Raw genomic sequence first — 27,715 nt, 5'->3', positions numbered from 1 at the left:
AGCACTGGGGGTAGTAGTGGATTGGACAGCGACTTTTAGGGTAAAGAGCTTTTCCTCTAAAATAAAACTGGAGGACAGGGTTGGCTTGTATTTCAACTGTGCAGAAGCTCTTCTCCAGATACTAGTCAGTGACTTCAGGTGATTGCTTCTTACTGAGAAGGCTGCATCCATGGTACACGATCAATAGGAGAGCTTATCCTCTTTGTTTCAAGAAGAAATCTCTGTGTTCTTGGAAGTCTAATTGCAGAACATTCTTAAGGCAGCTAGTAAGTATGGAAAAGCACTTCTGAGAAATACTTTTCTCCTCCGAGAATAAGCTGAGAAACTTGGAAGGAAGAAATCTCTTACTGACACTTAGATAGACCATCAGTGTAACCATTTCCTCCTTTGCTGTGCTTCAGATTACCATGATGGCACCTGTGGAATCGAAATTTTCCCAGTCAGCTGGTGATACAGACAAAGTGACAGATACAAAGCCTAAAGTGGCAGAATGGCGCTATGGCCCGGCACAGCTCTGGTACGATATGCTGGGGATCCCTGAAGATGGCAGTGGATTTGATTATGGTTTCAAGCTGAAAGAGAAGAAAGAGCAGGAGGTTAAAGGACACACAGATGACGGGGTAAGAGGGGAACTGTGGGAGAAGGTGTGGAGATGTGTGTGGCTCTGGGGATTGCTGCACAGGGAGAGCTTGGTGATGGGCCGGTGGGTGGTTGTGTACCATACAGAATGAGTTTTAATTTTCCTGCTTTAGTTTGAAGTCATAAAATCAGTGCAGGTCTTTAAGTAACGATTCTTTCCTTCCAGGATGCAGGGTTGATGGATGAGAAGGATGATCTGCTAGCTGATGAGCACTTCCTCATGGTGACACAGCTCCAATGGGAGGATGATGTGATCTGGAATGGAGAAGATGTCAAGCACAAAGGGACTAAGACACAGCGGGCAAGTTTGGCAGGCTGGCTGCCATCCAGCATGACTAGAAATGCCACTGCATATAATGCACAACAAGGTAATCAATGGTCTGTTATGAATTGTACTTGCTGTACCTGAGCTGACTCATTGCATGCTTTCATCTCAAATACAGAACATAATTCTTCCTGTCAGGGAATCTTTTTAGGCAAAATCACAACTCCGCTCAGAATTCTGAAACTTTCTTTCTTTCCAAAAACAGGGTAGGTCCCTTCTGTTAAAGAAAATATCAGCTCTGGCTTTCTTCTCTCCATGTGAAATACCAGATGCTAGATACATCTACATTAGTTTCAAGCAATGCTACGTTTAGGATATTTGCTGTTTATAGGCCAATGGAATTTTCTTTATATGAGGGGTTTTTTTTCAGTTGGAAGAATTGTGTAGAAGTCTGCTGAAGTTTTTCCTGAACTAATAATGGTATTCTGTTTTTTCTAGATAGGAAGTAACAAGTCTTACAAGCCTCAGACTTCTCTTAGACACAGATGCTTTTTAAATTTAAATTGTTAGTGCAGAATGCATGTTTATTGTCTGGTTGTTGTATCTTACCCTGCTTCTACAAGGAAGGACTAATGGGATTGTCAAATCTTTATTGGATACTAGTGTCAAGCCTTTACTGTTCAGCTATGAGTACAAGACACTCTGAGAATTTGGGTAGGTGAATTGGAGATGGCTTTTTATAACAGTTTTCATTTCAGCACAGTTGTGCCTGAGCTAACCAGGCCTGGGCTTGCTGTGTTTCAGTCCCATCAAAAGCTATAGTAACACGTTAAACACGGTTGGTCTGTTCACATGTGTTAGATCTTACACCTTCCAGAAGCATTAACTTAAGTGACACAAGTGACGTGAGCATAGGTGAGTTGGTCTGCCCTGGGAAAAGCTGCCTGCACAGAACAATTCCTTGAGGTCTGCTTGGCCATCCTTTTTTTTTTATGACAGTTTACCATAAGACAGGAAGCTGCTGGAGGCCAGTCCAACTGTTCTGTCAGTGGCAACTGTCTGCTCAAGGCCTCTCACTTTTATAGATACCATGTAGAAATGCACCTTACGCACTGCCATGGAGCATGTGCAAAGCAAGCCAAACATAACTTTGTAGAGCCTGCAGACTCCAGCAGTAAGCTGTGAGTGAATGTGTTTTTGTTAAGTCGTACCTGTGCTAATGACAGATGACCCTTGGTGATAGGAGCAGCAGGCCCATGCGGGTTCAGGCTGGGATTCACTGCATGCAGCCCGCAAGTTCTGATTTAAGGCAGTGCAACGCCCCCTAACCTTCCCACTCCAGCTAACCTTCCTTTTGTTTTCCCTTTTTCTAGGTTTGAACCGCAGTGGCTCTTTGCTCAATCCACCAATTCCACTAGCACAGAAACCAAGTGTGGCAGGAGTCCTAGGTATAGCAAAGGGCAAAGAAAAGCAGGCCTCTGAACAGCAAGGTAATGAGGACGTCAATCTTTGGCCTATGAATAGGTGCATGTGAGACGTGTTTCTGTATAGACTTGCATTCTGGGTCCTTTTTTAGCAGCAAGGTGTAGATAAAAGGGATACTTGTTGTCTCTAAGACCTGGTAGAGACCCTGTTTCATTCTTTGGGCTTCTCTGTGTTTCAGAGGAGCAAAATCTATAACCACGGGTAAAACTGAGACTTGGGGCTCAGCTTCCTTTTTGTTTCCAAGGTGAGTTTTCTTTAGGCCCTGAAAGATGGGGGAAGTTGAGGGAATAAGATGTGGGGATAAGCTGTGAAATGGTTTTCTGCCAAGGTAGCGTGTAAAACTCTTAAGGATTCTACCTTACGATTGTTGCAGTTTCCCTGGATGAAGACAAGCCCTGGTACTCTATTTTCCCAATTGATAATGAAGAGCTAGTATACGGCCGTTGGGAAGACAGTATCATCTGGGATGATCAGGCAATGGAAACCTACTTGGATCCCCCTGTCTTAACGCTTGATCCAAATGATGAAAACATTATTCTAGGTATGTTTATGGCATCCAGAAATTGTACTCAAATGGGAAAAGACAAGTGGAAATGGAAGCAAGGATTTATGGTCAGACTGTAATGGAAATAAGTGGACTGGGGCAATACTTTACGGTGTTCCTTTGTTCTAGCTTTGCAAGATAACTTGCAAGTAATCAAAGGTCTAAGCAGAAGATGGCAACACAATAATGGTGTGGTATATACTTTCAGCTCACAAGTTAAAAGCAGTAAGAGGAGAGTAAAAATTAATGCCCTGAAACTTAAATTTAACATAATTAAACTGACTCTTGGTGTGGTTTAGAAGTGATTATATTAATTTTACTTGCATGCATTTTGGTTTGAAGAGGGATGGTAGAGAAGTAAACCACAAACTAGCCCATGCCATTCTCAGCATGGCTTGTATTCAAAGCCTGTGGAAGCAGATTTCGTTAAGCCTCTTTCAGGCTGTGGTACTGGCACATGAGAGCAATGGCTTTGCATAATACCTGTCAGCAGTTATGTTACATCAAGCTACAAAATGGCTCAGTGTTCCTGGAGTTTGATTTAAATGTACTCCCTGCGTATTGCTACAAGCTGGAGAGATTTGGACCACTAAAATCAGCACTTTCTCTTAGATCTGTGGGTTGGTAATCTTCAAGCAGCCTTATGTAGTTTAAGGATAGGCATGTCTTGCTACACTTCCATGTGGTCTGGAGTGCATGTACTTTCCTCAGGGAAGTGGGTCAGTTCTAAGAATTCCTATATCTATTAATTGGTTTGGTTTTGGTATTAGCCAGCAACCTTGAAAATCACTCTTGATTTGAGCTTGGTTAAAGTAAAGAAAGTAGACTTGCAGTATTTTCTTTCCAAGTCTGAAATACACCACAAAATTGCAGGTGTTTGTGTAAATAGTGACAAAGGTGAATCCATTCTTATAGAGTGACATGAGGTCTGTGCATGACGTTGATACAGTTTACCAAGCCCATGTTAGTAGGCCCTGCTTCTCATGTGACAATTTTACTTCACAAATTGCTAAGTTTTAAAATTCATGCTACTTTCCTGGAATTTTTCAGGCATCCATTTTGGGTTCAGGTCTGTATTATCTTTGACTTCAGACTCACATTCATGTTGTATGTATGTGGGGAAGAAAAGGATTATTAATACATGTAGTTGGGAAACAGTACTGGCGCTCCTGTTGCCTTGACTCTCAACTGTTTAGAATAGCTTTGGCAGAACAGATGCTATTTCTTGTACTTTCACTGATTAGATTATTAGTAAATTTTGTGTTGAGTAGTAGTTACCACAAGCAATCCCCACAGTCACCCTCCTCCCACTCAAATTTACTCACTGCTGAAGAAGATAAGTTAGAGATTTAAGCATGGAGATTTTCTGTGTTTGTTGAGCTTGTTTCATATTAATCTGTGTGAAGGAAAATGGGGGAGGAGTGTGGAAGGAGGATAGTCACCCCAGAAACTGAACAAAAAGGCTAAGATGTCTGGAGCAAGCTGCAGCTCAGTAGGAGGTTGTGGTGTTGGAAAGGGAACCCTAGGACAAGTGCTTTAGAGTGTGACTCCTTGTGTTTTTAGAAATTCCTGATGAAAAGGAAGAAATGACTTTGAACTCTCCGTCCAAGGAAAACAAGAAAGAATCTTCTCTAAAGAAGAGTCGAATCCTGTTGGGAAAAACAGGTGTCATCAAGGAAGAACCACAGCAGGTCAGCATAAGCTTTAGCACCTTGTAGGTTGGGAATGATGTGGAAGGAGTGTGGGTTTTTTTGGCTTTTTGGTTTTCTTGACACCTCTCTCTCTGTTTAAAATTGAATTAGAACATGTCTCAGCCAGAGGTGAAGGATCCCTGGAACCTCTCCAATGATGAGTTTTACTACCCCAAACAGCAGGGACTTCGAGGAACCTTTGGAGGCAACATCATTCAGGTAGTCACAGTAGTGTTTGCTATAGAGGGAGAGCTAGAGTGTGTTGGTAGGTGGGTTCTAGTTGAGAGTGTGATTTAGGATCTGTAGAAAACCACTTTAGATTACAGCAGGTCAGTTAAGTGTTCATGAGAGAGTTTTTAAATGTTTAATTAAAATGATTAGAAAAGCATTTGAACTAGCTTTTCTTGATTGCCCCATCAAACTGAGATTTGGGTCTTGCTGTATCAGACTTGCCATCCTTTTGGTTGGTGTCTCTTTCTGTAGTACTTTCTGAAGCAGTAGTGGAAGGGGGGAAAGTGGTGCAGGTAGTCAAGAAGTGAAGCTGTACTTCTGCTATTAGTGTGTTTTAATCTGGATGTTACCAAAATAATGTAGTTAATGATGAATTTGAACTACTGCTCACTAGCCCTAGGTGAAGAGGTGAGGGCTTTTTTTCCTCCTTTGTTGTGATAGTCAGTGACCTCTTCTAAAACCCCATCTGATTCCAGCCGCTTCTGTAATGGGAAAAATATATAATTCCCAATGCACTTGTCTCCCACTGATAGGATAATGGCTTTGCATGCTTCTAGTTAATAAAAACAACCTCTCATTGGGTACCATTTGAAACAGTAAAATTAAAGTTGCCTCTGTACAGAAAGGAAAGATCTATATATGGACCTAAGCACGTTCTGTCAGAAGGCAACGTGTATGATAACAAGTGAATTTCAATGCACTAGTGTTACTGCTAGCAGACCTAAAAATATTACTAGGTTCTGTTATGTAAGGGTTAGCGGGATAGAAGGATGCTCTTGGTTTTGAGGTGATAGGTGTTGTTCTTAATACACGTTTTGTTCCTGTATTAGCACTCTATCCCAGCAGTGGAGCTTCGCCAGCCATTCTTTCCCACCCATATGGGTCCTATGAAGCTCCGACAATTTCATCGGCCTCCCTTGAAGAAATACTCTTTTGGTGCCTTGTCCCAGCCAGGGCCCCACGCTGTGCAACCCCTGCTGAAGCATATAAAAAAGAAAGCCAAGGTACAGTTACTTTTCTCTGTATCTGATGTCTGTTGTGGCTCCATTTGCACAGCAGGTCTGTTTGATGTGCTGTTTTCCTAACTCCGTCTTTTGACTGGCACAGATGAGAGAGCAGGAGCGTCAGGCTTCTGGCGGGGGTGAAATGTTCTTCATGCGCACACCACAGGACCTAACTGGCAAGGATGGGGATCTCATCCTTGCTGAATACAGTGAGGAAAATGCCCCTTTAATGATGCAGGTTGGCATGGCAACAAAGATCAAGAATTATTACAAAAGGGTGAGTACGCAGGTTTTGCTGTTGGACAGTGATTTTCTTCTGCCTTTCACTGAGTGCTAACTGCACGTTTGTTGCACATTGCAGAAACCTGGCAAAGATCCGGGAGCTCCAGATTGTAAATATGGTGAGACTGTTTATTGTCACACTTCTCCGTTCCTGGGTTCTCTGCATCCAGGCCAGTTACTGCAGGTGAGAAAAGCAAGCACAAGAAGATAGCAAAGTTGAATGTGGAGTAATAGGCAAATGTTTCGTGCCCTGTTTATTGAATCACAAATAATGCCTGGCTTCCAAAAAAACAGATTCTGTTTCATTTCCAGTTTAAGTCTCTCTGTTTACTGATAATAATTCACTTGTTGGCTTTTTTTTTATTTAAATAATCTCTGTAGTATGTTTTTTAAAATTGTTGTAGGAATTACAGGAATTGCAGGAAGTGAATATTTGCTGCTTTGCTTTGTAATGGCATTAGCGATACTATTACAGAGGACTCCGTGGAAGGCTAAAGCTGCTTGAATGTTGGTGAGCTCAGTAAATAGGAAACATGGATAGAAAACATGGATTTGTCATGGTCCAGGATGTGTTAGCAAAACCTTATGTGTACTTTCTGAGAAATGCACTGCTAGTTGTCTACTGGATAGTCTACCAGTTACTAGTCAGGTGTGTAGATTCCTGCTTTTTTGAGCCTTTATCTGTTGTTGAAATACATACAGTTGTGATAGTGAGAGGAAATAAGAGTGTTGTAAGGACCACCTGGTTACAAAATCCATTATAAATGTAAAAATAAATTTATTTCAGTTAATGCTAGCTGCTCTTGCTGCAGCAATAATTCTGTCCATGCTGCCCCACAGGAAAAAAGGGGTGAATGCTGATATTAGAGATTCATGACAGAACTGACAATGCTAATTGTTCAAGCCTAAGAAGACTTCATCATGGTTAAAACAGGACTTCTGGAAAGCTTGAAGTGAGGACAGGGCCATCTCAGGGAAAGCTTTGCAATGTGGATGAGGGTAGTGTGGGCGAGTAGCAGTGGGTAAGGCTTGTGGAAGCCCTACAGGTGGAGAAAAAAGCGTTTCTAGAAGATGGTCTTTCCAGTTCCACTCAGTCTAGTGTAGTATTACCTTTAAATGCTGAACTCTGCTGCTCTCTGCTTTTCTGGTTAGGTTCTTACAACCTCCTTTCCTGAGCAAAGTCTTCAGCCCTTGTTTCTGTTGCCTTCTCCCATGCCCAGACTGTGCGAGTGTCCTGGGCTGGTTTATAGTGTTCTTCTGCATATTTGTTCTTCCTGTCCCTTTTTAAAGTACTTCCTTAAAGGTTCAGTCCAAAGAGCCCTTCAAACTCTGCATTTGTTCTAGGTTTTCTTATGCTTTTGGGCTTTATCCGTGGTTATTCTCTGCATAAGCAAGGAATGTTCTGACTGTGCATCTACATATATTTGTGATATAAATGATGGTGTACCATTTAAATGACTGTTTTTTATAGATGGACTTACAGAAAAATTGATCAAAACCTGACTTTCAAACTGTTGTATTTCTCTTACTAGGCATTTGAAAACAACCTTTTCCGGGCCCCTATCTATTTACATAAGATGCCTGAAACAGATTTCCTGATTATCCGAACACGACAAGGCTATTATGTTCGAGAATTAGTGGATATTTTTGTAGTTGGTCAGGAGTGCCCACTTTATGAAGTACCTGGTCCCAACTCTAAACGAGCTAACACTCATATCAGAGATTTTCTGCAGGTATGTTGTAAGAAACAGTTTGGGGATCTGAGGGGTCTTTGGAGGAAGCACATGGAGTAGGCACAGGCCTCATACAGGCAGCATTGCCCTGCTATGGCTCCCTTTTGTTTGTTTGTTTGTTTGGGTTTTGGGTTTTTTGGTTGTGAGAGTGCTGCAAGAGTTGGATGTTAACCATACAGACCATTTTGATTGTTGTTTAATCAACAATTTATAGCATGCTCCTTCTGTTTATTTGCATCCTACCTCATAAGTATACGATAGAGGCTTTTTATTAGCCAAAATAAAAGGTTATAAAATTATATAAAAGTGTAGGAAACTGAAGAAATTAGAATGAACTTTGAAGTGGGTATGCTGTATAAAATTACAGTTACATGGGTTACTAAGAGGCAGTTAAGGAGCCTTAGCACAGTCCTACTACACAGCATAGAATTAGAGTTGCTTTATACATCTTTGTTCATTTCCTAGATTTTGAGATAGTTAAGCTTTGGGACTGTCAGTGACCGTTCAAATAAATATTTCCAAATTTAGATTTTGGGAGAAAATTTCTAGTAATTTACTGACAGTTTAATTCAAAGTTATAATTCAAGAGGTGTTTGCAGAGCAGGAAAATCCCTGCCATTCCCAAAGTTCAAGTTTCTTTACCAAAGCATGAACATTTCTAATAGGATAATACACAATTTCAAGGCAAATATTTTTTCCATGTCTCATTCTTGGAAGCAGCTGAACCTGAAGTGGATGTGTAGCTTGGAAAACTTTACTAAGTAAATTTATTTTAAGAACAATGGGTTTTAAGTAGGAATTCTGAAGTAGTCACTAGAAACAGCATTGTCTGTAATGTCTTTGCATGTTTGTTGTATTCTTTCTTTGAACATCACAAATGAGTCTTGTTTTATAGGTGTTTATCTATCGCCTCTTCTGGAAAAGCAGAGACCGTCCTCGGAGAATTCGCATGGAGGATATAAAGAAGGCCTTTCCCTCACACTCGGAGAGTAGCATCCGAAAGCGGCTAAAGCTTTGTGCTGATTTCAAACGTACAGGTATTAAAAGATTTTATGTGGCAGGTAGCCTTTCTTTGCTGCTCTTGGGAGTTCCAGACGCAGCAGGAGGAGGCAACATCTCCTCCTTATAAACCATTATAAACATCTGTGTGAAGAACTGAAATGTAATCTGATGGCAGGTTTGTTCCAGTTTTTATAAACATGCAATTTCTTCTGGCACAAGTGTGCTTGATGGTGAGAAATGGCTATAGTTTAGACATATATTTTTTTTTTATAACCTTTCGGGCAATGACTTACATTGTTACTTTAAAAGAATGACACTGACACATACACATTCCCTTCCCTCTGTGTATGGCTGTGTTGCGTGATGCCAGCAAAAGCTTGGCCCATCTTCATGAGTGTAATAGTGCAATAATGCTTTGAGAGCCTGAGTTCTGATTTTTGTATACACAGAATAATAAACAGGTGGTAATACAAAGGTTTTTAGGCTAGCCACAGGGAAAAGCAGTTTGAGGTGAGGAACTGAAGGTGGATTAAATGCTTTTGGAATGTACTTTTTACATTGAATGAGCATGGATGCATGAGGGCTTGCTGATGGAACAGGTGCTGAGTTAGGAGGCGTTGATTTAGACAAATGTAGAATTAAAAACCTATCAGTTTTAGTGGTCTGAGTGTCATGGTTTTGTCATACTTGCTCCTTTTGCTAGCATTGCAGCAGGGTACCAAATCTTGAAATAGGATTATGATGGCATCCGATATTTGTGGGAAACTACTCAGTGTTGGATCTGTGCATTTTTCAGGGATGGACTCAAATTGGTGGGTTTTAAAGCCAGATTTCAGATTGCCAACAGAGGAAGAGATCAGAGCAATGGTATCACCAGAACAGTGCTGTGCATATTACAGCATGATTGCGGCTGAGCAGCGACTGAAGGTAAAAGCTCCTTGTAGGCTATAAGGCAGGTTACTGACAAGTAGTTCTGTGAAGGGTGAGGCTAGGTAACACCTTCTGCCTGAAGCTAATTTTGCTATAAAGTAGGCAAATCAGACTCTTGACTACTGGGTGACTTGCTGTTGCATAAAATGGGAGCTAAGTTCTTAAAGAAAGCTGTTATATTCTTACCACCTATTATTTAGGTTTTGAATTAGCTATGCTCAAAGGTAGCAAAGGGAAGGTACAAGAAAGGCGTACGTTTCTACCTGGAGCTCTACAGCAGAAAGTAACGAGTATGTGGCTGTGAGAGCGGCCGGTTATTTTTTTGAAGTTGAGTGCACTATTTAGTTACGGAGTTTGACAAAATACCGGGCAGTTTGACATCTGTGATACTGTGGGTAACAGTGAATCTTGCAAACAACTGTCTGTGGAATTATGCTTGTTCAGCATCAGTCTCCACAGGATATTCATGATATGCTTCTAGTTCTCTGTCCAGTAACCTTTTTAAGACTTAGGGTTCTCATTTTTTCCTAATACTTCTCTGCAGGATGCAGGTTATGGGGAGAAATCCTTCTTTGCACCAGAAGAGGAGAATGAAGAGGATTTCCAAATGAAGATTGATGATGAGGTACTGTCAGAGCGATGCATGAGCATGAATGCTAATATATAAATCTGCATGGCAGGAGAGAAACGAGGTCTTTGTATTTAAAGGACGTATTTAAAGTAGGATTCAGTAGATCATATGTTCTTGTGACTTTCCCAGGAACTCTGCTGCCAAGCGTATGCCTGTGTTTGGGGATCCTTCTTGTCAGGTCCTTTCAGGACTAGGCTTTTTGCCTTAAATGCATTTTTATGAGTTACCTAGCACCTTGGTTCTTCATAGAGGTTTTATCAGAGCAGCTCAAGAATCAAGAAGTGGAATTCATCCTCATGTCAATTGAAAAGTTCTCAGTATGATTGGAAGAATCCAAAATAAAAAGCTTGGAATTCTCCTCTGTTGTAGCAGGATTGTGAGGGTGTGTTTCTTTGCTTGCTGGCAGGTGCGTACAGCTCCATGGAACACCACGCGAGCCTTCATTGCTGCTATGAAGGGCAAGTGCCTCCTAGAAGTAACTGGTGTAGCAGATCCTACCGGTTGTGGTGAAGGATTTTCTTATGTGAAGATTCCAAACAAACCAACTCAGCAGAAGGTATAGTTCCCAAGGTTGGGTTGGACAAGGAGCGAGAACTGCGAAGTCATGTGGGAGAAATGGAGTAAATGTGGGGCAGCCAAAACAGAAAATGTCAGAAGATGAGCCTGCGAAAGACTGTTATGTGATGACATTAATAGGCTGCATCTTTCTCTGAACAGGATGATAAAGAACCTCAGCCAGTGAAAAAGACAGTGACTGGGACAGATGCTGATCTGCGCCGACTTTCTCTCAAAAATGCCAAACAGCTTCTGCGTAAATTTGGCGTGCCTGAAGAGGAGGTGAGCATGAATCTGGAGCAGGTTACACAGTTCTCTTCACTAACAGATTCAGTAGCTGATGGTAGAAAGGATGTATATGTTTCTACTCTGATTTGTGTGGAAAGGAGTTGAAGGTCAGCTACCTCAGTTGTATGTCTCTAAAGTAATTTCTAGTCGGTCTTCCTCTTTCCAGATAAAGAAGCTGTCCCGATGGGAAGTGATTGATGTTGTACGTACAATGTCTACAGAGCAGGCTCGTTCAGGTGAAGGTCCTATGAGCAAATTTGCACGTGGGTCTCGGTTTTCTGTAGCAGAGCATCAGGAGAGATACAAAGAAGAGTGTCAGCGCATCTTTGATTTACAGAATAAGTAAGTTCTTATCTGATGTTTACAGACTTGAACCCCACCTTGTCCCAACGTGACAAGTCCAGAGCTGTGTATGCCTGGAACTCACTGATATGTAGTGATACAGGTCTTGATTCACCTGGTTGGGCCAACAAAATAACAGCACTGAGGAAGGAGACTTCAGCTGTTACTAGAAACGTATGGGTTAGTCTTAGTGTCTTCCTGTCATAGACCTTTTGGAAGGGTAGAATGAGTTGCATAGTCTGCCATGTATAATGGCATGAGGTGTTCCACCGTTCCACAGATCAGTAGTTCACCACCCTATTTCCTGTCTGTCTGTCTGTGTGGTTTTTTTTTTTTTGTTGTTCGTTTCATTAACAGCAGTTTGCAATCTCTGTCTTGGGTAGCAGCTACCAATTCTCTGTCACACTCTTTAGACCTGTCATAACTGATGTATTATTCCTTGTTCTGGCCCAAGACCTGAGAGTGGAGAGGGAATATAGTACTGTTGTTGACAAAAAAATCAACTTGTTGGAGAATATTGGCTTGGAACAATTGATCTTTTGGACATGGGGATTACAGGAGGACTGAGAAGGGCATATATTATGCCTGTTCTTATAGTAGTGATTTGCAACATTAATTTTCAAACCTTTCTGTCATTTTAACCTTTGTATTTCTGGGAAGGTAACAGGCTCATTTTTTTTGTGTGTGGGGGGACTGACTGACTTTCAAGGTGACTCCTTTCAGGGTTCTGGAATCCACAGAGATCCTGTCAACAGACACAGATAGCAGCTCAGCTGAAGACAGTGACTTTGAAGAAATGGGAAAGAATATTGAGAATATGTTACAGAACAAGAAAACTAGTTCTCAGCTCTCCCGGGAAAGAGAAGAGCAGGAACGAAAGGAATTGCAAAGGATGCTTCTGGGAGAAGACAGTGGCAATGACAAAGAGAGGGGCAAAAAGGACAGGAGAGACAAAAAGGGGCTGTGTAAGTAATTGCAACCATCAGAAGGCATTCAGAACTTTGTGTCAGGCTACAAAGTGTGCTGATCTGGCCTTTTCAGAGGGAAGTGTGGATTCCTTACAGGGAGAATGTTTAGGCATGCATATTGGGGCTTCTTCCTTTTCCTGAGCAGTTACTGGCTGAAAATGCATTTAAAGTGTTTTCTTTGCTTATTTTGAACTATCAACTTACTCTGGTATTTGTTTAGATATTCACTGCTGCTGGTTGCTTAAGCTGCTTTTCTTTTTTGGGGAGGCTGGGTGTTCTTGAGTAGTTTTCTCAAGATGTGTTCACAAATAGTTCCTGCAACCAGCTTATGGTAATCTAATTGGATCTTGTGTGTGAGCACAGCTGTGTATGTGAAACAGATAGGCACAATATATAGGCTCACAGCAGTGTGTTTGGGAGGTAATTGGGCAGCTGCCAGATTTGAATCTCCTGGAGGCAAGCTTATTTTAAGTGCATTCCGACAGAGAACTTGATGTATCCCTAACTGGCAGGTGGAAGTGTTTGACCTGTGAATGAACTTCTGTCTGTATGACTGTTCTCATGACCGCTGTTACTTGTTGCATGTGTATGAGCAAAGCTGAGCTGTGCTGCACCTGGGTCAATGGTATTGTTGCTGTTGGAAACCCAGACTGGGAATAAATCACTAATTAAATAATTACTGGAATAATTTAGCAAGGGATACGTGGAAGATTTGCTGATGATTGTTGCCTTATGAAAAGATATCCAGTGTTCTTTTGAACAAAAACTCTCAACCAAAATTATGGATGGCACTAGAAAGATCCTGGTCATGTGAGACAAGGCTAGATCACTGGTCTTAATAGTAGTTGGAGGACTGGATAATTGCTGGCCTGCAGTTTCTGCCAGATCTCCACACCTATGAACAAAACCACTGGAACGACAAGCAGTCTGCAAGGCCATGTTGCAGTTCCCTGGGTGCTTGCACTTAGACACCTGCGGGTCCTTGTTGACTGTAGCTGTTCCTTCTGGTTTTATAATCCATGTGGATAATTCAGTAGTTTACCTTCCTTTCAGGCTGATATAAGTCTTGATGGGAGAACAAGCACGGGAAAAACTTTTATAGCTTAGGTTTTCTTGAATTTGTGTCTTGGAAGTTTTTAAGCCAAAACTATCTGCTGTATTTAAACTGATGTTTCTACAGTATGAAAGAAATTAGAAGTAAATAAAACACTCTCTTGTAGCATCAGCTTCAGGAGCCTCAGCAAACTCTCACAAAGATGATGACACTGCATCTGTTACCAGCCTGAATTCCTCTGCCACTGGCCGCCGCCTCAAAATCTATCGCACATTTAGAGATGAAGATGGGAAGGAATATGTGAGGTGTGAGACAGTTCGGAAGCCAGCTGTTATTGATGCCTACTGCCGAATACGGACCACCAAGGATGAAGAGTTTATGTAAGACTTGTATGATTTATTTTTTTCTTTTTAACTTTGCCTGTAGACTATTTCATTCTGTTGGCAATATGTAGAAATGCAGAATTGAGTGTAGAAGCCCGGCACTGTAATTGTGTAGAGAGAGATTTAATGGCTGTCCATTTAGGGGGGTATTGTGAATTTTGTGCAGTGATTGACTTGGCATAAGAATACCTGGCAAGTCAACAACTCAGATGAAAAACTTGTGTGTTTTTTCTCACCCCCCCCCTTCCCACCCCCCCCCCCCCCCCCCCAGACGAAAGTTTGCTCTATTTGACGAACAGCACCGTGAGGAAATGCGGAAGGAGCGGCGCAGGATCCAGGAACAATTACGGCGGTTAAAACGGAACCAAGAAAAAGAGAAACTCAAGGGCCCTCCAGAAAAGAAGCCCAAGAAAATGAAAGAGCGTCCAGACTTGAAAGTAAGCATACCCATATGTAACGCATGCTAACGGGTCTTGGGTATTTGGATAAGTTTTCTGTTCTAGTGATGTACTAAAGGTCTGACTAGGGGATTTAAATGATACTTGGCATCTAAACTAGGAGCCTATGTATGAATTCTGATCTGTCATCTTTCTTATATTTTTGCAGCTAAAATGTGGAGCATGTGGTGCAATTGGCCATATGAGGACTAATAAGTTCTGCCCTCTTTACTACCAAACAAATGCCCCACCTTCTAATCCTGTTGCAATGACAGAGGAGCAGGAGGAAGAGCTGGAAAAAACAGTAATTCACAATGATAATGAAGAACTCATCAAAGTAGAAGGAACAAAAATTGTCCTGGGAAAACAACTGATTGAGAGGTGAGGGAAGAAGCAGAGATACTGATGGGTAGTAAGAAAAACAGTTTAGAGCTTAGTGCAGAATACTCATATGTATATTAATCCCAGGAATAAAGTGACAGGGCTTTACATAGACTATTACTACAGTACTTTGATTGTGTATTTGGTATTACGACAGATGGGACCAGAGCCTATACTGGTCTCAATTCACAAGAGGGCTGGAGAAAGTATTACGCCTCTTTGTTTTTACCTAGTGCGGATGAGGTTCGCAGGAAATCCCTGGTTCTGAAGTTTCCTAAACAGCAACTTCCTCCAAAGAAGAAGCGGCGAGTAGGGACAACCATTCACTGTGATTATCTGAATGTGAGTGAAGGTGTTACTGAGCTGATTGCAGCATCTCTATTTCTGTTTGTACCAACCGGCCAGTTTCTTTGTTGCTCCTGTGCATCTTCTGCATGCAACGCAGATACCTGCCCAGGAAATTAATAAACTCAATTGCCTAGAATTTCTGTGGGTAAATATCTTGGAACTGCCTTAATTTTTCTATCTCTTCATTTTTTTAGCGTCCTCATAAATCTATCCACCGACGGCGAACAGATCCCATGGTGACGCTGTCATCCATCTTGGAGGGCATCATCAATGACATAAGGGATCTTCCTAATGTAAGCTTGAGCTATGAGACCAAAAACCTGGGTCTTAAGCAATATGGCTGAAGTAGGTTATACGTTGCAGACACCAAAATTAGGCTGGGCTTTTCTGAGATAAGTGGTGTGCCACCCCTTTTCTCCTGCCCTGCACATAGTTTGTATGCATTATTTCATAAACTATCTCAGCTCAGAATCTTTTTGAGATGAAAATGTCCATATCAGAAAATACTGTTGAATAGTTCTGTATGGATACATATTCAAAGCTTGGGATGTGATTTTTTTTTTTTTTCCCCCCAACAAAACCAGAAAAAGATGCATAACACTCGATGTGGCAATGTGGCATACTTTTATGTATGTGGCACTGGAGAAAATTGTGTACGTCACTGTTTCTGACCAGATTTTACTAGGAACTTACAAAATCAAAAGATTAAATGCAAGATTTGAGTTGAAATGAGAATTGAAAGTTAGTTTCCTGACTTTTGTGTGGCATAACATCTGAGAATTCTTTGTGAGATTTTTCTTCTTATAATGGTATTAAATAATATTTTGTAGAGGAAAGTGATAGCTACTGTGGGTCTGAGCATATCATATTTCCCTGGTGCAGTTAAGGAACTGATTGTATAAAGGTTTTGTATGTTAGTACCTATTCAATTGTGGAAGTTAAACTAAGATTAGCTTTGCTAGTACTGTGTTAATAAGCATTTTTTTTTTTTTCCTCCTCAGACATACCCCTTTCATACACCTGTAAATCCAAAAGTTGTCAAAGATTATTATAAGATCATTACTCGTCCCATGGATTTACAGACCCTGCGTGAAAATGTTCGGAAGCGGCAGTACCCATCCCGAGAAGAGTTCAGAGAACATCTGGAACTAATTGTTAAGAACAGTGCAACATACAATGGTAGGCCATTAATATCACAAGGGATCTGTGTTTCTGCTAATACATTGTACACGTGTGAGCTGTACATCTTCTAGAAATAATGAAAGCAACTGAAAAGCAGAATAAATTCACTGTCAGCTGGCAGCAATAAATGTATATTTTTCCAGATATACCTGAAAGATTATGTTAATGTTAATGACCTAATTCATAAATAAGAAAGTGGACTCCAGCATTTAACAATAAGTGATGACTGTGATGTTGTAACTGAAGTTCAATTATGCACCTATTGATGATTGAAGACACCGTTGCATGTATTAATTCAAACTGCACCGAAGCAAAGTTCTGCATATCCCCTTCATGTAGCGTGAAGCTAAGCAAAACATTTTCAGTAGATTTAGTAATGAGTGTCCTTCCTTTTTGCTTTCAGACATGGATTGGTGGGGAGATGCTTCTGAACTTAATTTCTTTACATTATGCGTTAGTGGTTCTTTCAGTACAAATAGGAATTGTTCACACCTTCTGAAGCTGTTGCCTTGGAGCATGCAGCTTTGAGTAGAGTTTACTGTAATGACTTTGCATATTTTGGTTCTTAGTCGCAATGTTTTTCCCCATTTGGGAAGGTCAGAAAGCTAGTCTGAAAACCAAAAAAAACCCCATAGATTCTGCAGCAGAGCGTGCATCTGCTAGGGAAAAGTGCTGATTCATTGAGCAACTATAGGTCAGCTGTATTCTGACTGCTGACAGAAAGGTCTTTGTCCAAAAAGTATTCATTTGACAGATAAAAAAACCCCTCACAGCTGCTTTGAATCTCTGTGGGCTGTGCAGCATTTGGGGTGACACTGACTTCACTGTTTTTGTGCCTTTAGTGCTTCTTTTATTATTTGGACAGCTAAGTCCCTGTTTTATCCCAATAAATGAGATTTTTTTTTCATAGTTCTTTTGCAAATACTTGTTTCCATGTCTGAGGAATCGTGAAATTATTTAAAGCTGTGGTTTTCTGAATATTCCTTAAATGCCCATCTTGTCTTCCTTAGCAGTTCTGCTTCACTGACTGGATTTAGTGAAGGAATCAGAAATTTCCTGACATATTCTGGAAGTTTGGCAAAGGTGGAGGACTTAGAGGCCAGTCTTTCACAGGCACAGCTGCTTTCCCATAGGGTTTCCAAACCCTAACAGAATGTGTAACAGAAGTATGAATATTTGCTACAATTAACCTTTTCTCATATAAAATCCATACTAAAATATAGTAACTGTGTGTATTGAGAATATACTGAGGATATACTCCCAGCTGCACTAGGAGTATAATCAGTGATGCTTTAGGAGTAAAGGTTAAGTCACACTGTGACATAATTGGCCTTTTTAATCAGGCTGGAGTATCTCACTGTACTTGCTGTGTGTTTGCAGGGCCAAAGCACTCACTGACACAGATATCTCAGTCCATGCTGGACCTGTGTGATGAAAAGCTGAAAGAGGCAAGTCTTGCGAATGAGTTGTGATCAGAGTGGAAGAGGAGGGATGGTCAGGGGTGGTTGAGGAGTTTGAGGATAGAGGACATGAGCATGCAAAATACAGTGGAAGAATAAGGGAACTCATTCCCTGCGCCCCAGGGTGTATTTGATTTTTACAGTTTTAAATGTTGGAGACTTTCTCAAAAAATAGATGCTCATTTGTTACTCTAGTTACTTCATCTTGTATGTAGGCTTATATCTAGGCTATTATCCCCCCTTATTTACAAATGTCTACATTAAAAGGTGAATGGGAGTCTCTTTAGGAGAGAGTATCCTGATATTAACAGTTATTAATCTGGGGTCAGCCACTGATGTTCCTTACTTTTATTGCAGAAGGAAGATAAACTCGCTCGGTTAGAAAAAGCAATTAATCCCCTCCTGGATGATGATGATCAAGTGGCATTTTCCTTCATTTTGGATAACATTGTCACTCAAAAGATGATGGCAGTTCCAGATGTATGTAGCTTGAGTAGAGTGTGTATGATGTGTAAAACGTGGTGATTATGGTCCTGTGACTGTGCATTTACATTGTGGTTGTTAGTGTACTACCAAAAAAAAAAAAAAAAAAAAAAAAAAGTGCTCTGCTAGGGAGCTGGCCTGTCATTTTCTGACTGGCACACTCACCCCCTTCTCACTGGAGCAAAGGTCCAGAAGTGAAGTCTGGGTTCCAGGTTTTTTTCCTGCTGCTCTCACTCCTGAATAGTGCCTGTATCAACCTCCCATTAGTATGAAGTCACTGGTTTTCATTAAGCATGGACATTATAAAACATACTCTTCTCCAGCTGCTTAGAGCATTTGCACTGGTAGAACTGGAAGCACTCTGAAAAGGTGCAGTTCTCGGGTGCAAATGAAACAGCAGCTGATTTCTAATTGATCAGGTTTACCCTCTGTTGTACTAGTTCATTAGTATTAAAAAAACCCAGACTTTTAAGCTTACCAAATAAAACTGCACAGATAAGGACTTCAGTGTCACTCATCTATAAAGTGCATTTTATCTAAATGGAGTAAGCAACAAGAGTCTGTAGTGGTTAGACTGAATGAGAGAGGACTTAATGCCTGTCCTTTTGAAAACTTTCTTGGTTCCATTCTCTGTTGTCACCAAGTTCTCATTTCTATGTTTAGAAACAGATTTTAGAGGGTTTTTTATGTCTGTGCTGTCACACCATGATGAACTGTTAAATTGGTGTATATATGACTTGCTTTATGACAATTGTAGCTGAAACTGTAAAAATTTCTACACAGAAGCTTTCTAAACTTCTCTGTTTTCTTTCCTTCAGTCTTGGCCCTTTCATCATCCAGTTAACAAAAAGTTTGTTCCTGATTATTACAAGGTGATAGCTAATCCAATGGATCTGGAGACTATCCGCAAGGTATGTAGCTTGAACTGAGCAGCTACTTGAGAGATGTTTAGATTTGATTACTTACTGGGTGATGATCTCTTCCAGAATATCTCCAAACACAAATACCAGAACAGAGAGACTTTCCTGGATGATGTTAACCTCATCCTGGCCAACAGCATTAAGTACAATGGTAGGTTGTGAAACTAAGGCTTCAGCTGCCTTCTGTACTTAAATAAATAGATCTAGGGACATGTTCTGTACTGCTGTGAAAGCCTGAAGCTGTGAATCCTGAGCTTGATTGTTTTCCATTCCTGCTGAGAAAAAGAGGTGCTTAAACAGTGATGTTTTCATTGCCATATGGTGCTTTATTTACCATCTTGTGCAGAGTGGGGCAGTTACATTTGGGGAGGATTTTCTACTTGTTCAGTGTGCATTTCTCATTCAGTGACTTGTTTCTGGGAATTTCCTTGAGATTGACAGGGTACAAACTTCCCATCTCCTAAATCGTATTTTTAATGCTGGAACAAACTGGTTACTCTTTGCTAGTTGGATGTGAACCCTGCTTTATCTTTCTCCTTAGATCAGAATGTGTTGGGATTTAGGGATCTGTGTCATGAGAGCTACGTAACCGAAACCTGTCTTTCTGTCTCAGTAGCTGGAACTGAGCAAATGTCAGAATGCATAAAGAGATTTGTTTCTTACCACAGGGCCAGACAGTCAGTACACAAAAACAGCCCAGGAGATTGTAAACATCTGTTATCAGACTTTAGCTGAGGTATGTGGACAACTCTGCTGCCATATTTTTCTGTTTTAATTTTCTGTTCTGCAACCTCAGTAAGCTTCTTTGTTCTTAGTATGATGAGCACCTGACTCAACTTGAGAGAGACATCTCTACTGCTAAGGAAGCAGCGCTAGAGGAGGCAGATCTGGAAAGTCTTGATCCTATGACCCCTGGTCCCTACACTCCACAGGCAAGTGACCAAGCTAAGTTTTCACTTCCATTCTTTTGGTTTCAATCTCCTGTATGGTTGTTCTAGAGGTGCCTGTTTGTTTACTGTTCTCCATCTGTCTGCAGTTTGTCTTTTAGTAGAGTATCTTGTTGGATGGTGTGCTAACAGCTATTTTTTAAGGATAAATATGAGAAGCAGTTATGATGCTTCTGAGAGTGAGCTGCCTAAGACAAAGAAAGTAATTTCCCAAGCTACTTGCAAAACTGATCTCAAGATGAGCTTGTAGCGTTCAGTCAGGTACAACTGAATGTTGGTTAGAAATTCAAGGACTGTGCAAGTGTAGCAGTTAGAAACCCTCAGAAAGCAAAGCAGTGAAAAGGTAAGGAAAACATGAGGAAAAACCATCAATACTGTAGTGCTGAGGAGAAGCCAGAGACCTGTTTGGTGGGGGCGTTGTTGAAAAGGCTTATTGCTATGAGCAAAGAAATTGCCTAATATGGTCAGCAAAGTATGACTCCTCTGCATTCTTTGCTGGGATTCTTTACATTTCTTTATTTTGGTTCTAATGGAAATAACGTTTTTTACTCTTCATTACTATTTTATAGCAGACAATTTTGTGTGTCAGTTACTTTGTATGGATTATAGACCAAGTTGAAAGCATAATTCATAGTGGAGATTGTATGACAGACTGCTTTTTTGGTGTTTACAGTTTGACAAAGTTTTATAAGCTATTTAGACCTTTTGTTGCTGTTGATAATGATTCCTCTTGCTTTTGTCTGTGTGGTGGTTTTTAAAAACATCAGTAAAAAATTTTAATCAGGAATGACAAGTTCATTCCTGAAAAATAAAATTGCCATTGGAATTTGCCTGATAAATTATGTAATGGTTCAAGGAATGTCATCCTAGTGTCTGAGATCTGCCTTCTGTTTATTTGGAAAAACTGTTGAAGTTCATAAGCCTTAGGAAAGATCTCTCTACCAGTAACTGAATGATTAAAATTCAGTTGTTGTATACCCAGTGTAGAAAGACAGAGCAAAGCTTCCTTTGCAGTTTTTCATCCCAACTGTAGATCAATAATTTTTTTTATTCTGTGCAAGTCTGGTGTGATTACATCTGGAAAGTTGCATTGAATTTTAGTAAAGTCAGAACAGAAAAGAGGGGCTTGAAGTTCAGGATCTATTTTAGAACTTACAAAGATTATTTTTAACAGAAAATTTTGTTTAGGCAATAAGTATACAAAGATTACATGGCTGGAGCCAGGATAGCAGGCTACAAACAATTGTAGGGCAATATTTTAACACCCTCCTTCCATGTCTCCCCACAAAAAAACACCCCAAAATGTAGCATTTTAGGAAGCTAGAAAAAACTTGCTGGGAATGATGATTGAATTCAATGGGGTGGGAATACTGAAGCTCAGTATCATGCAAAAAGACCTTCCAGGCAATGGGAAGTGGCGGGCTGCAAGGGAATCTTTGGAGATCAGTTGTTGAAACTATCTATTGACACATTTCAAGGAATATTAGATGGAGGCAAGGATGATCCCAATACCTCAGAGAACGAGGTACAAAAATGTCATTCTTCTATCTGGCGGTTGCCTTCCCAAGAGTTCTATTACCTGTTCTGATTTTTTGTCGAAGTTGATGATCAGGATAAAGGAAAAGAGGCCTGAGCAGTGAACTGCCTACTAGTTGTCTGCTCCTTCTCTGTGCTTGCTAAAGGAGACAGCATCCTGAGCTTCTCCTCATCTGAAGGCCACGCTTTCTCTCTGCTTCTTGGCTGGAGGTACACTCCTGCTTCCCACACTCCCAAATTTGTCACAGATAGGCAGGTCTGGTGATGGTTGCTTGGCTTTAGTTCCCTTTATTTCAAATGCAGTTGTGATGACTAATATTTATCTCCCTGTATGTGTCTTCAGGAGTTGGACTCCACTCCAGGGTATAAAAACCAAATCCAGCAAGTGGAAGGCTGCCTGTGGTTTACCTGTCTGCTTAAATTCTTAGGCAGCCTGTTTTGACTATTTTAAACAGTATCGCTACTGCTCATAACACTTTCAGGATTGTTATGATACATAAACTGTGTATTGTAAGGGCATCTTATCAAAATCCTAACCTGTAGTTCCTCATTATCTCTTCAGAGGTGAAATGGCATGCAAGCTACAGATTGGCTTTTAGAACATTTTATCCAAACCTCCCTTTTTTCTTGCTTTTGTCAGCTTTAGGGACTCTTGAGACAGTGATTTACATAGAATTGATTGAAAGTTGAAGCTTTGCTATTTCATATGCGATAGACTTTTCCCAGTTCTGATAGCAGCATTGTGGTTACACCACCATTTCCATTGTAGGAATGGAAAAGGGCCATGCTGAGTCAAACCAAAGGTTAATGTAATCAGGTATTCTGTCTCTGGCAGGGACCAGAAGTAAGTGGATGCAAACGTACAGTGATCCTTCTTACAGTGAAGCCTCTCTGCTTCTGGCAATTGGCTGTTCAGGCACCTTAAACTGGTGTTGCATCTGGACCATTGTATTTATGAGTTGCAGAGAGGCCTGTTCTTTATGAATCTATCTAATCCTTTTGGAGTCCATTTACGATTTTGGCCTCTGTAGGATTGCACTGTATAGAAGTACTGACTTCTACTTTGAAATCTGCTGTTTGGCAAACCAAACATGAGGTTGTGATCCATTGCATTTTACCATGTTTGTTCTTTAAGAATAAATAGCTTATTTTGATTAAACAGGGTTTAAAAATATAAACGCCATGCCCAAAAATGCATTTTGTCCTGAAATCCCAGTCTTGCCTCTCAAGATACTGTTCTAGTCTCAGTCCAGTGTCTGAGAATGTTATGTCTCCTGTTTCTACATATACTTTAGCCACCTGATTTGTATGATACCAGCACTTCCCTCAGTATGTCACATGATGCTTCAGTCTATCAAGATGAGAGCAATTTGTCTGCTATGGACACTCCCATCACTACCCCAGAGAAGCGAGGAACTCAGGTCAGAATCCTCCATTTTTTCATGTGGTTGGAGAGTTGGGTTGTATAAGCAAATTACTGAAAGGAGGCAGTTACTTTGTAGGAAACAGGTGACAAAGATCAGCAGTTTTCCCAAGCAGAGAAGAGAATCCATTTCAAAAGTTACACAATTTCCTTCATTTTGACTGCTTTGAGGGAAAAGGAAAAAATTAAAGAGCACTGGGAATTGAGACACTGCAAAACAAAGAACAGAGAATCAAAAGCTGCAGAAGAATCTGCCTAAGGCCAGATATTTGTTTGCTTCACTACTTCTGGGAGTAGAAAACCTGGTGACTCATGCTACAACGGGCTAATATGCAATCCCTTGTTGATTCTGAATAGGGAAATGGTGAAGTATATTCTACAGATTTGGAAGAAGATAATTAGATTATTATGGTCACATCCAGTGATGATTAGAAGCTCTACAAACACCTAGGGAAGAGATGGTTGCCACTGTAGATACCTTATAGTTGTAAAAGAAAACAAAAAAAAGGCGACAGGTTACAGTAACTTGTTACAGTAACCACAGAGTATTTTTTCTTATTCTTTATTCTGTAAAAATAAATTTTAAAAAAATCTTGGAGGAGAGGGAAAAGCAGAAGGAGATGCAGTAATATAACCATGAAAATAAATTCCCAGGAGGAGGAAGAAGGTGAGGAGGGCCACAAGACTGAAAGTGGTATCAGAAATACTGGTGAGAGCTGTTCTGAGCAATCCAAACAGAGACTGAATATGAACAGTTCTGTCTATTATTGTGGCTGGCTGTAGCTTTGAGAATGCCTTCTAGATTTGGAAGCCTTCAAGCTTTCTACAGACTTTCAATTTGTAGTGTTTGGGACAGAATCTGCATGTCCTCTCTACCTTGGACTCACAGTGGTTGAGAGAAGGATATGAGAGAGAAGAGCAGGAGAAGATTTAGTGGAAACTGATGTCTGCTTTTAAAATATTTTGTGAAAATAAGCACTTTTTGAGACCTAGTGGTATTTTCCAGAAATGGCTAGGTAAGCAAAGAACTCTTGGTGCTGTAAGGCTGGAGATTCCCTTTTCAAGGATGAACACATCAGGATAAAAGTGTGTGGAGACTGTGTGCTCTCTGATCTTGGAATAAAGAGAGGAAGGATCCTTGCTCTGAGAGTGCTACTTTTCTTTTTGTCTTTCCGCCCCTGTACTCCCACACTCATCATTGTGGTCCAGATGTCAGTCATACCCTTTGATATATGTCCAATGGTGCCTTCCTCAATGGTATTACTCTTTGTGTTCTCCATTCAGACACGCCAGGGGCGAGGTAGGCTGGGCGAGGAAGACTCTGACGTAGATATTGAAGGGTTTGATGAGGATGATGATGGGAAACCTAAGACTCCAGCCCCAGTGAGTATATTTACAGAAATCCCAGCCAACAGTCTACGTGTTGACTTGCATACTTGTGGTAGAAGTCTCCATAGTATAAGGGTTGTCTGCTACGTCTGCCACCCTGAAACACAGCAGTATGCGTAGTGACAGCTAGACTCTTAAATGTAGTTTTAAAATGTTAGCATTATGAAATAAGCGAACGCTTCAGAATGAACAGTGTGATAAATAATAGGCATGTGCTAGAAATGGCAGCAGTAGTTTCTATGTTCTTTGATCTTCACTAGCCCTGTTCTCTGTCACCTAGGAAGTTGAAGATGCAGATGGTGACCTTGCTGATGAAGAAGAAGGATCAGCCCAGCAGCCGCAGGCCAGTGTCCTCTATGAAGATTTGCTCATGTCTGATGGAGAAGATGATGATGATGGGAGTGATGAAGAGGGAGATAATCCTTTCTCATGTAGGTGTCCTTTTTTATAAAAGGTTGAATAGGAACTGGTTGTTCACAAACCCAGCTAATCTTCTCATGCTTCCATCACAAAAACATGCAGTAGAGAGAATAGAACATAATTGGGATATATAGGCCAGGTGGTCTAGTAGTCAAAAAAAGAAGAGACACCAAAGGGCAATATGAGAAAACTGGATAAACATAAATGGAACTGAAACCAAAGTGGAGTAAGAGTGCTGTAAGCATGGACACAAAAGAAAGCTGAGTTAAGACAAGATCTGATCAACTGTATTTCATAAAGTGAAACTGCAAATGGTTCTGAAATGTCGGGGACTATGATTTGGTGTGCAGAGCCAGGAATGAGCTGCTTAGTAAAAGCACAACATTTATTTTGATGTGAAACAGTGGTCGGTGTTATAGAGAACTGTTAAGAGGTGTCTGGAGGTTCTTCACAGTGTTTCCCCATTTTACTAAAAAACTGGCCGTGCAGAAAAGCTTATAGTGGCATTTAGTGATGGCTTCTGAAAGTCATTAGGGGGGAACAAGGAGGAATTATTCAGAGTAGACAAGCAAATAAGGCCTCTTTGAGTAATGGTGGTAATGAGATTGCTTTGGAATAGCATCAGAACTGAGTATTCAGTAAGTGGCATCACATCCCAAATACCCCTTCTGCTACCTTGTGGAGACACTACTTTGTGTACATTCCTTACAGTCAATATTATATATAGCCTTTAAGCAAAGACAACAGGTATGTAACTGACAGAACAAAACTTTCGATTTGTGACCAAATGTTGGCTTATCACACAGCTATCCAACTGAGTGAGAGTGGCAGCGACTCAGATGTGGAGCCCAATGCAGTGAGACCTAAGCAACCTCATGTTCTTCAAGAGAACACACGAATGGGCATGGACAATGAAGAGAGCATGATGTCATATGAAGGAGATGGTGGGGAGACATCTCATGTTATGGAGGACAGTAATATCAGGTAATTACAGCTGAGAATCTTGTTAAAATTATTTTTCAAAACAAAATCCCTTCTCTTAAAGATTTTGAAGTGTTTATCATAGAAAGCTGAAGAATATTTCACATTTTTTCTTTTCTGTTATTTTGTCATTGTTTTTATTGCTGCAACCATTATTACCATAATTGCAATGTACTTCCTATCGACAGAAACTTGTTTTTGCTTTTAGATTTTCACTAATGAAAGTGTTGAAGTAAAAAAGTTCTTTCTTGTAGGTAGACTTCCTGTACATAGTGATTTTGGAAGGCAGGACCAGTAAAGGTTTTTATAGGTGTTTCAGAAAGTACAAGATGCCTTTGAAGTTGCAAGATGATTTAGCTGATCAACTTCATGGTTTTTGGTTTTTTTCTCTAAGAATAAACATTTCCTTACTTGAAAGGAGACTGCTTAGTTGAAATCCAAAAGGATAGGAATATGCATAGTCTGTATTTTGGAAGGAGTTCCATTATTAGAAAATTACAAGTACAGCAATATCAGCTTTATTTTGCATTTTTAGTTTGCATTCACTTGAGGGAATACTGACCTACTCTTCCTTCTCTGGCCGTTATATAGAGTATTAGCATTAGATTCTCTGTTATTTTTCAACTTGTGTAATTCTGTCCCTTAATGCTATTATTGATGTTTGTTTAATAAATTATTGTACAGATAGCTCTGCTGGGTCAGACAAATGCTTGGTCCAGTCCAGTACCTTGGTGATAGCCAGCAGAAAATGCTAGAGAAGATGATGAGAATGAGCTGTCTGCCTTTCTGTCTGCAGTAAAGGTGACAGATGGAAGGTGCTGGAGCAATCTGTTTCTCCTCACCTGAGTATATCAGAGCGCAATGAGGATGCTAGTAGGCAATTGTTTCATCAGGAGAGCTGGGTGTTTGGGTTTTTTTCTATTTTAAAAAGCTGGCCATTGACAGAATTGAAGTGCACAGTGGCTCCGAGTGTTCCACAAGGACTTCAAGCCAGGGAACTTTTACAGGAGTTAAATACAGAATTGTCAGTATCAGCAGCTGATTCGAATATTTGATAGTATAATTAATAGATAATATATTTCTTCTTTCTTGTAGTTACGGCAGCTATGAAGAGCCAGACCCAAAATCCAACACAAGGGATACTAGTTTCAGCAGTATCGGAGGGTATGAGGTCTCGGAAGAGGAGGAAGAGGAAGAACAGCAGCGCTGTGGGCCAAGCGTATTAAGTCAGGTCCATCTGTCTGAAGATGAGGAAGACAGTGAGGACTTCCATTCCATTGCAGGAGACAGCGACCTGGACTCGGATGAATAACGCCCTTTCCCGAGATGGCGGTGTCCTGGGCCGCTCTGGGCTCCTGCGTTTCCCTTGTCCCGGTTTGGTGTACGGAACAGTGTAGCGTGGACTGTTAACAAGAAGTAGATTGTGTATATACTATTATAATTGGTTTTAAAACATGTTATGTGACTGAGTAAATGGTGAAAAATAAGCTTTAGGCAAGCATGCCCTGCTGAAGCTGCGGGTCGTCATAGCCTGTGCTAGTCCCAGAATCTGGATGATGATTTGTGTGGTGTTCTTTGGTCTTAATAGATGTAAAATAATTTCTCATAAATACAGGCCTGGTGGCATACACGCCTGTCTGTCAGGGGAAAAAAATGCTGCCGTCGATAAACAACTGTGGAACAATTTTCATTTCACGAAGGGCCGGTTTTCGCTGGGAGCAGGGCACTGGAGGCAGCGGCCGAGGCCTCGCCCTGGGGTGCGTTTGGGAATTGCCGAACTG

General features: G+C 40.7%; 1 protein-coding gene across 1 annotated transcript in view; it reads left to right on the top strand.

The window, feature by feature from the left end:
* TAF1 (TATA-box binding protein associated factor 1) overlaps window positions 1-27,488 on the top strand; it is a 32,491-nt gene extending 5,003 nt beyond the window's left edge. The window contains exons 7-40 of the mRNA XM_055817701.1: window positions 402-620; window positions 806-1,007; window positions 2,278-2,394; window positions 2,763-2,930; window positions 4,497-4,624; window positions 4,736-4,843; window positions 5,686-5,859; window positions 5,963-6,136; window positions 6,221-6,325; window positions 7,674-7,874; window positions 8,770-8,911; window positions 9,673-9,803; window positions 10,351-10,431; window positions 10,844-10,993; window positions 11,155-11,274; window positions 11,447-11,622; window positions 12,346-12,587; window positions 13,811-14,024; window positions 14,299-14,464; window positions 14,634-14,845; window positions 15,079-15,187; window positions 15,388-15,486; window positions 16,195-16,372; window positions 17,756-17,823; window positions 18,193-18,315; window positions 19,137-19,229; window positions 19,305-19,389; window positions 19,907-19,974; window positions 20,054-20,170; window positions 23,017-23,142; window positions 24,429-24,527; window positions 24,814-24,964; window positions 25,760-25,937; window positions 27,030-27,488. Coding sequence (XP_055673676.1) covers window positions 402-620; window positions 806-1,007; window positions 2,278-2,394; window positions 2,763-2,930; window positions 4,497-4,624; window positions 4,736-4,843; window positions 5,686-5,859; window positions 5,963-6,136; window positions 6,221-6,325; window positions 7,674-7,874; window positions 8,770-8,911; window positions 9,673-9,803; window positions 10,351-10,431; window positions 10,844-10,993; window positions 11,155-11,274; window positions 11,447-11,622; window positions 12,346-12,587; window positions 13,811-14,024; window positions 14,299-14,464; window positions 14,634-14,845; window positions 15,079-15,187; window positions 15,388-15,486; window positions 16,195-16,372; window positions 17,756-17,823; window positions 18,193-18,315; window positions 19,137-19,229; window positions 19,305-19,389; window positions 19,907-19,974; window positions 20,054-20,170; window positions 23,017-23,142; window positions 24,429-24,527; window positions 24,814-24,964; window positions 25,760-25,937; window positions 27,030-27,246 — 4,941 coding nt within the window. The 3' untranslated portion in view covers window positions 27,247-27,488. The remainder of the gene's footprint in view (window positions 1-401; window positions 621-805; window positions 1,008-2,277; window positions 2,395-2,762; window positions 2,931-4,496; window positions 4,625-4,735; window positions 4,844-5,685; window positions 5,860-5,962; window positions 6,137-6,220; window positions 6,326-7,673; window positions 7,875-8,769; window positions 8,912-9,672; window positions 9,804-10,350; window positions 10,432-10,843; window positions 10,994-11,154; window positions 11,275-11,446; window positions 11,623-12,345; window positions 12,588-13,810; window positions 14,025-14,298; window positions 14,465-14,633; window positions 14,846-15,078; window positions 15,188-15,387; window positions 15,487-16,194; window positions 16,373-17,755; window positions 17,824-18,192; window positions 18,316-19,136; window positions 19,230-19,304; window positions 19,390-19,906; window positions 19,975-20,053; window positions 20,171-23,016; window positions 23,143-24,428; window positions 24,528-24,813; window positions 24,965-25,759; window positions 25,938-27,029) is intronic.
* Window positions 27,489-27,715: the final 227 nt, after the last annotated feature.

Source organism: Falco peregrinus, chromosome 13 (assembly GCF_023634155.1).
Source record: "Falco peregrinus isolate bFalPer1 chromosome 13, bFalPer1.pri, whole genome shotgun sequence".
Taxonomy (NCBI): domain Eukaryota; kingdom Metazoa; phylum Chordata; class Aves; order Falconiformes; family Falconidae; genus Falco; species Falco peregrinus.
Note: the sequence above shows the minus strand (reverse complement) of the source record. Positions and strands in the feature narration are given on the sequence as shown.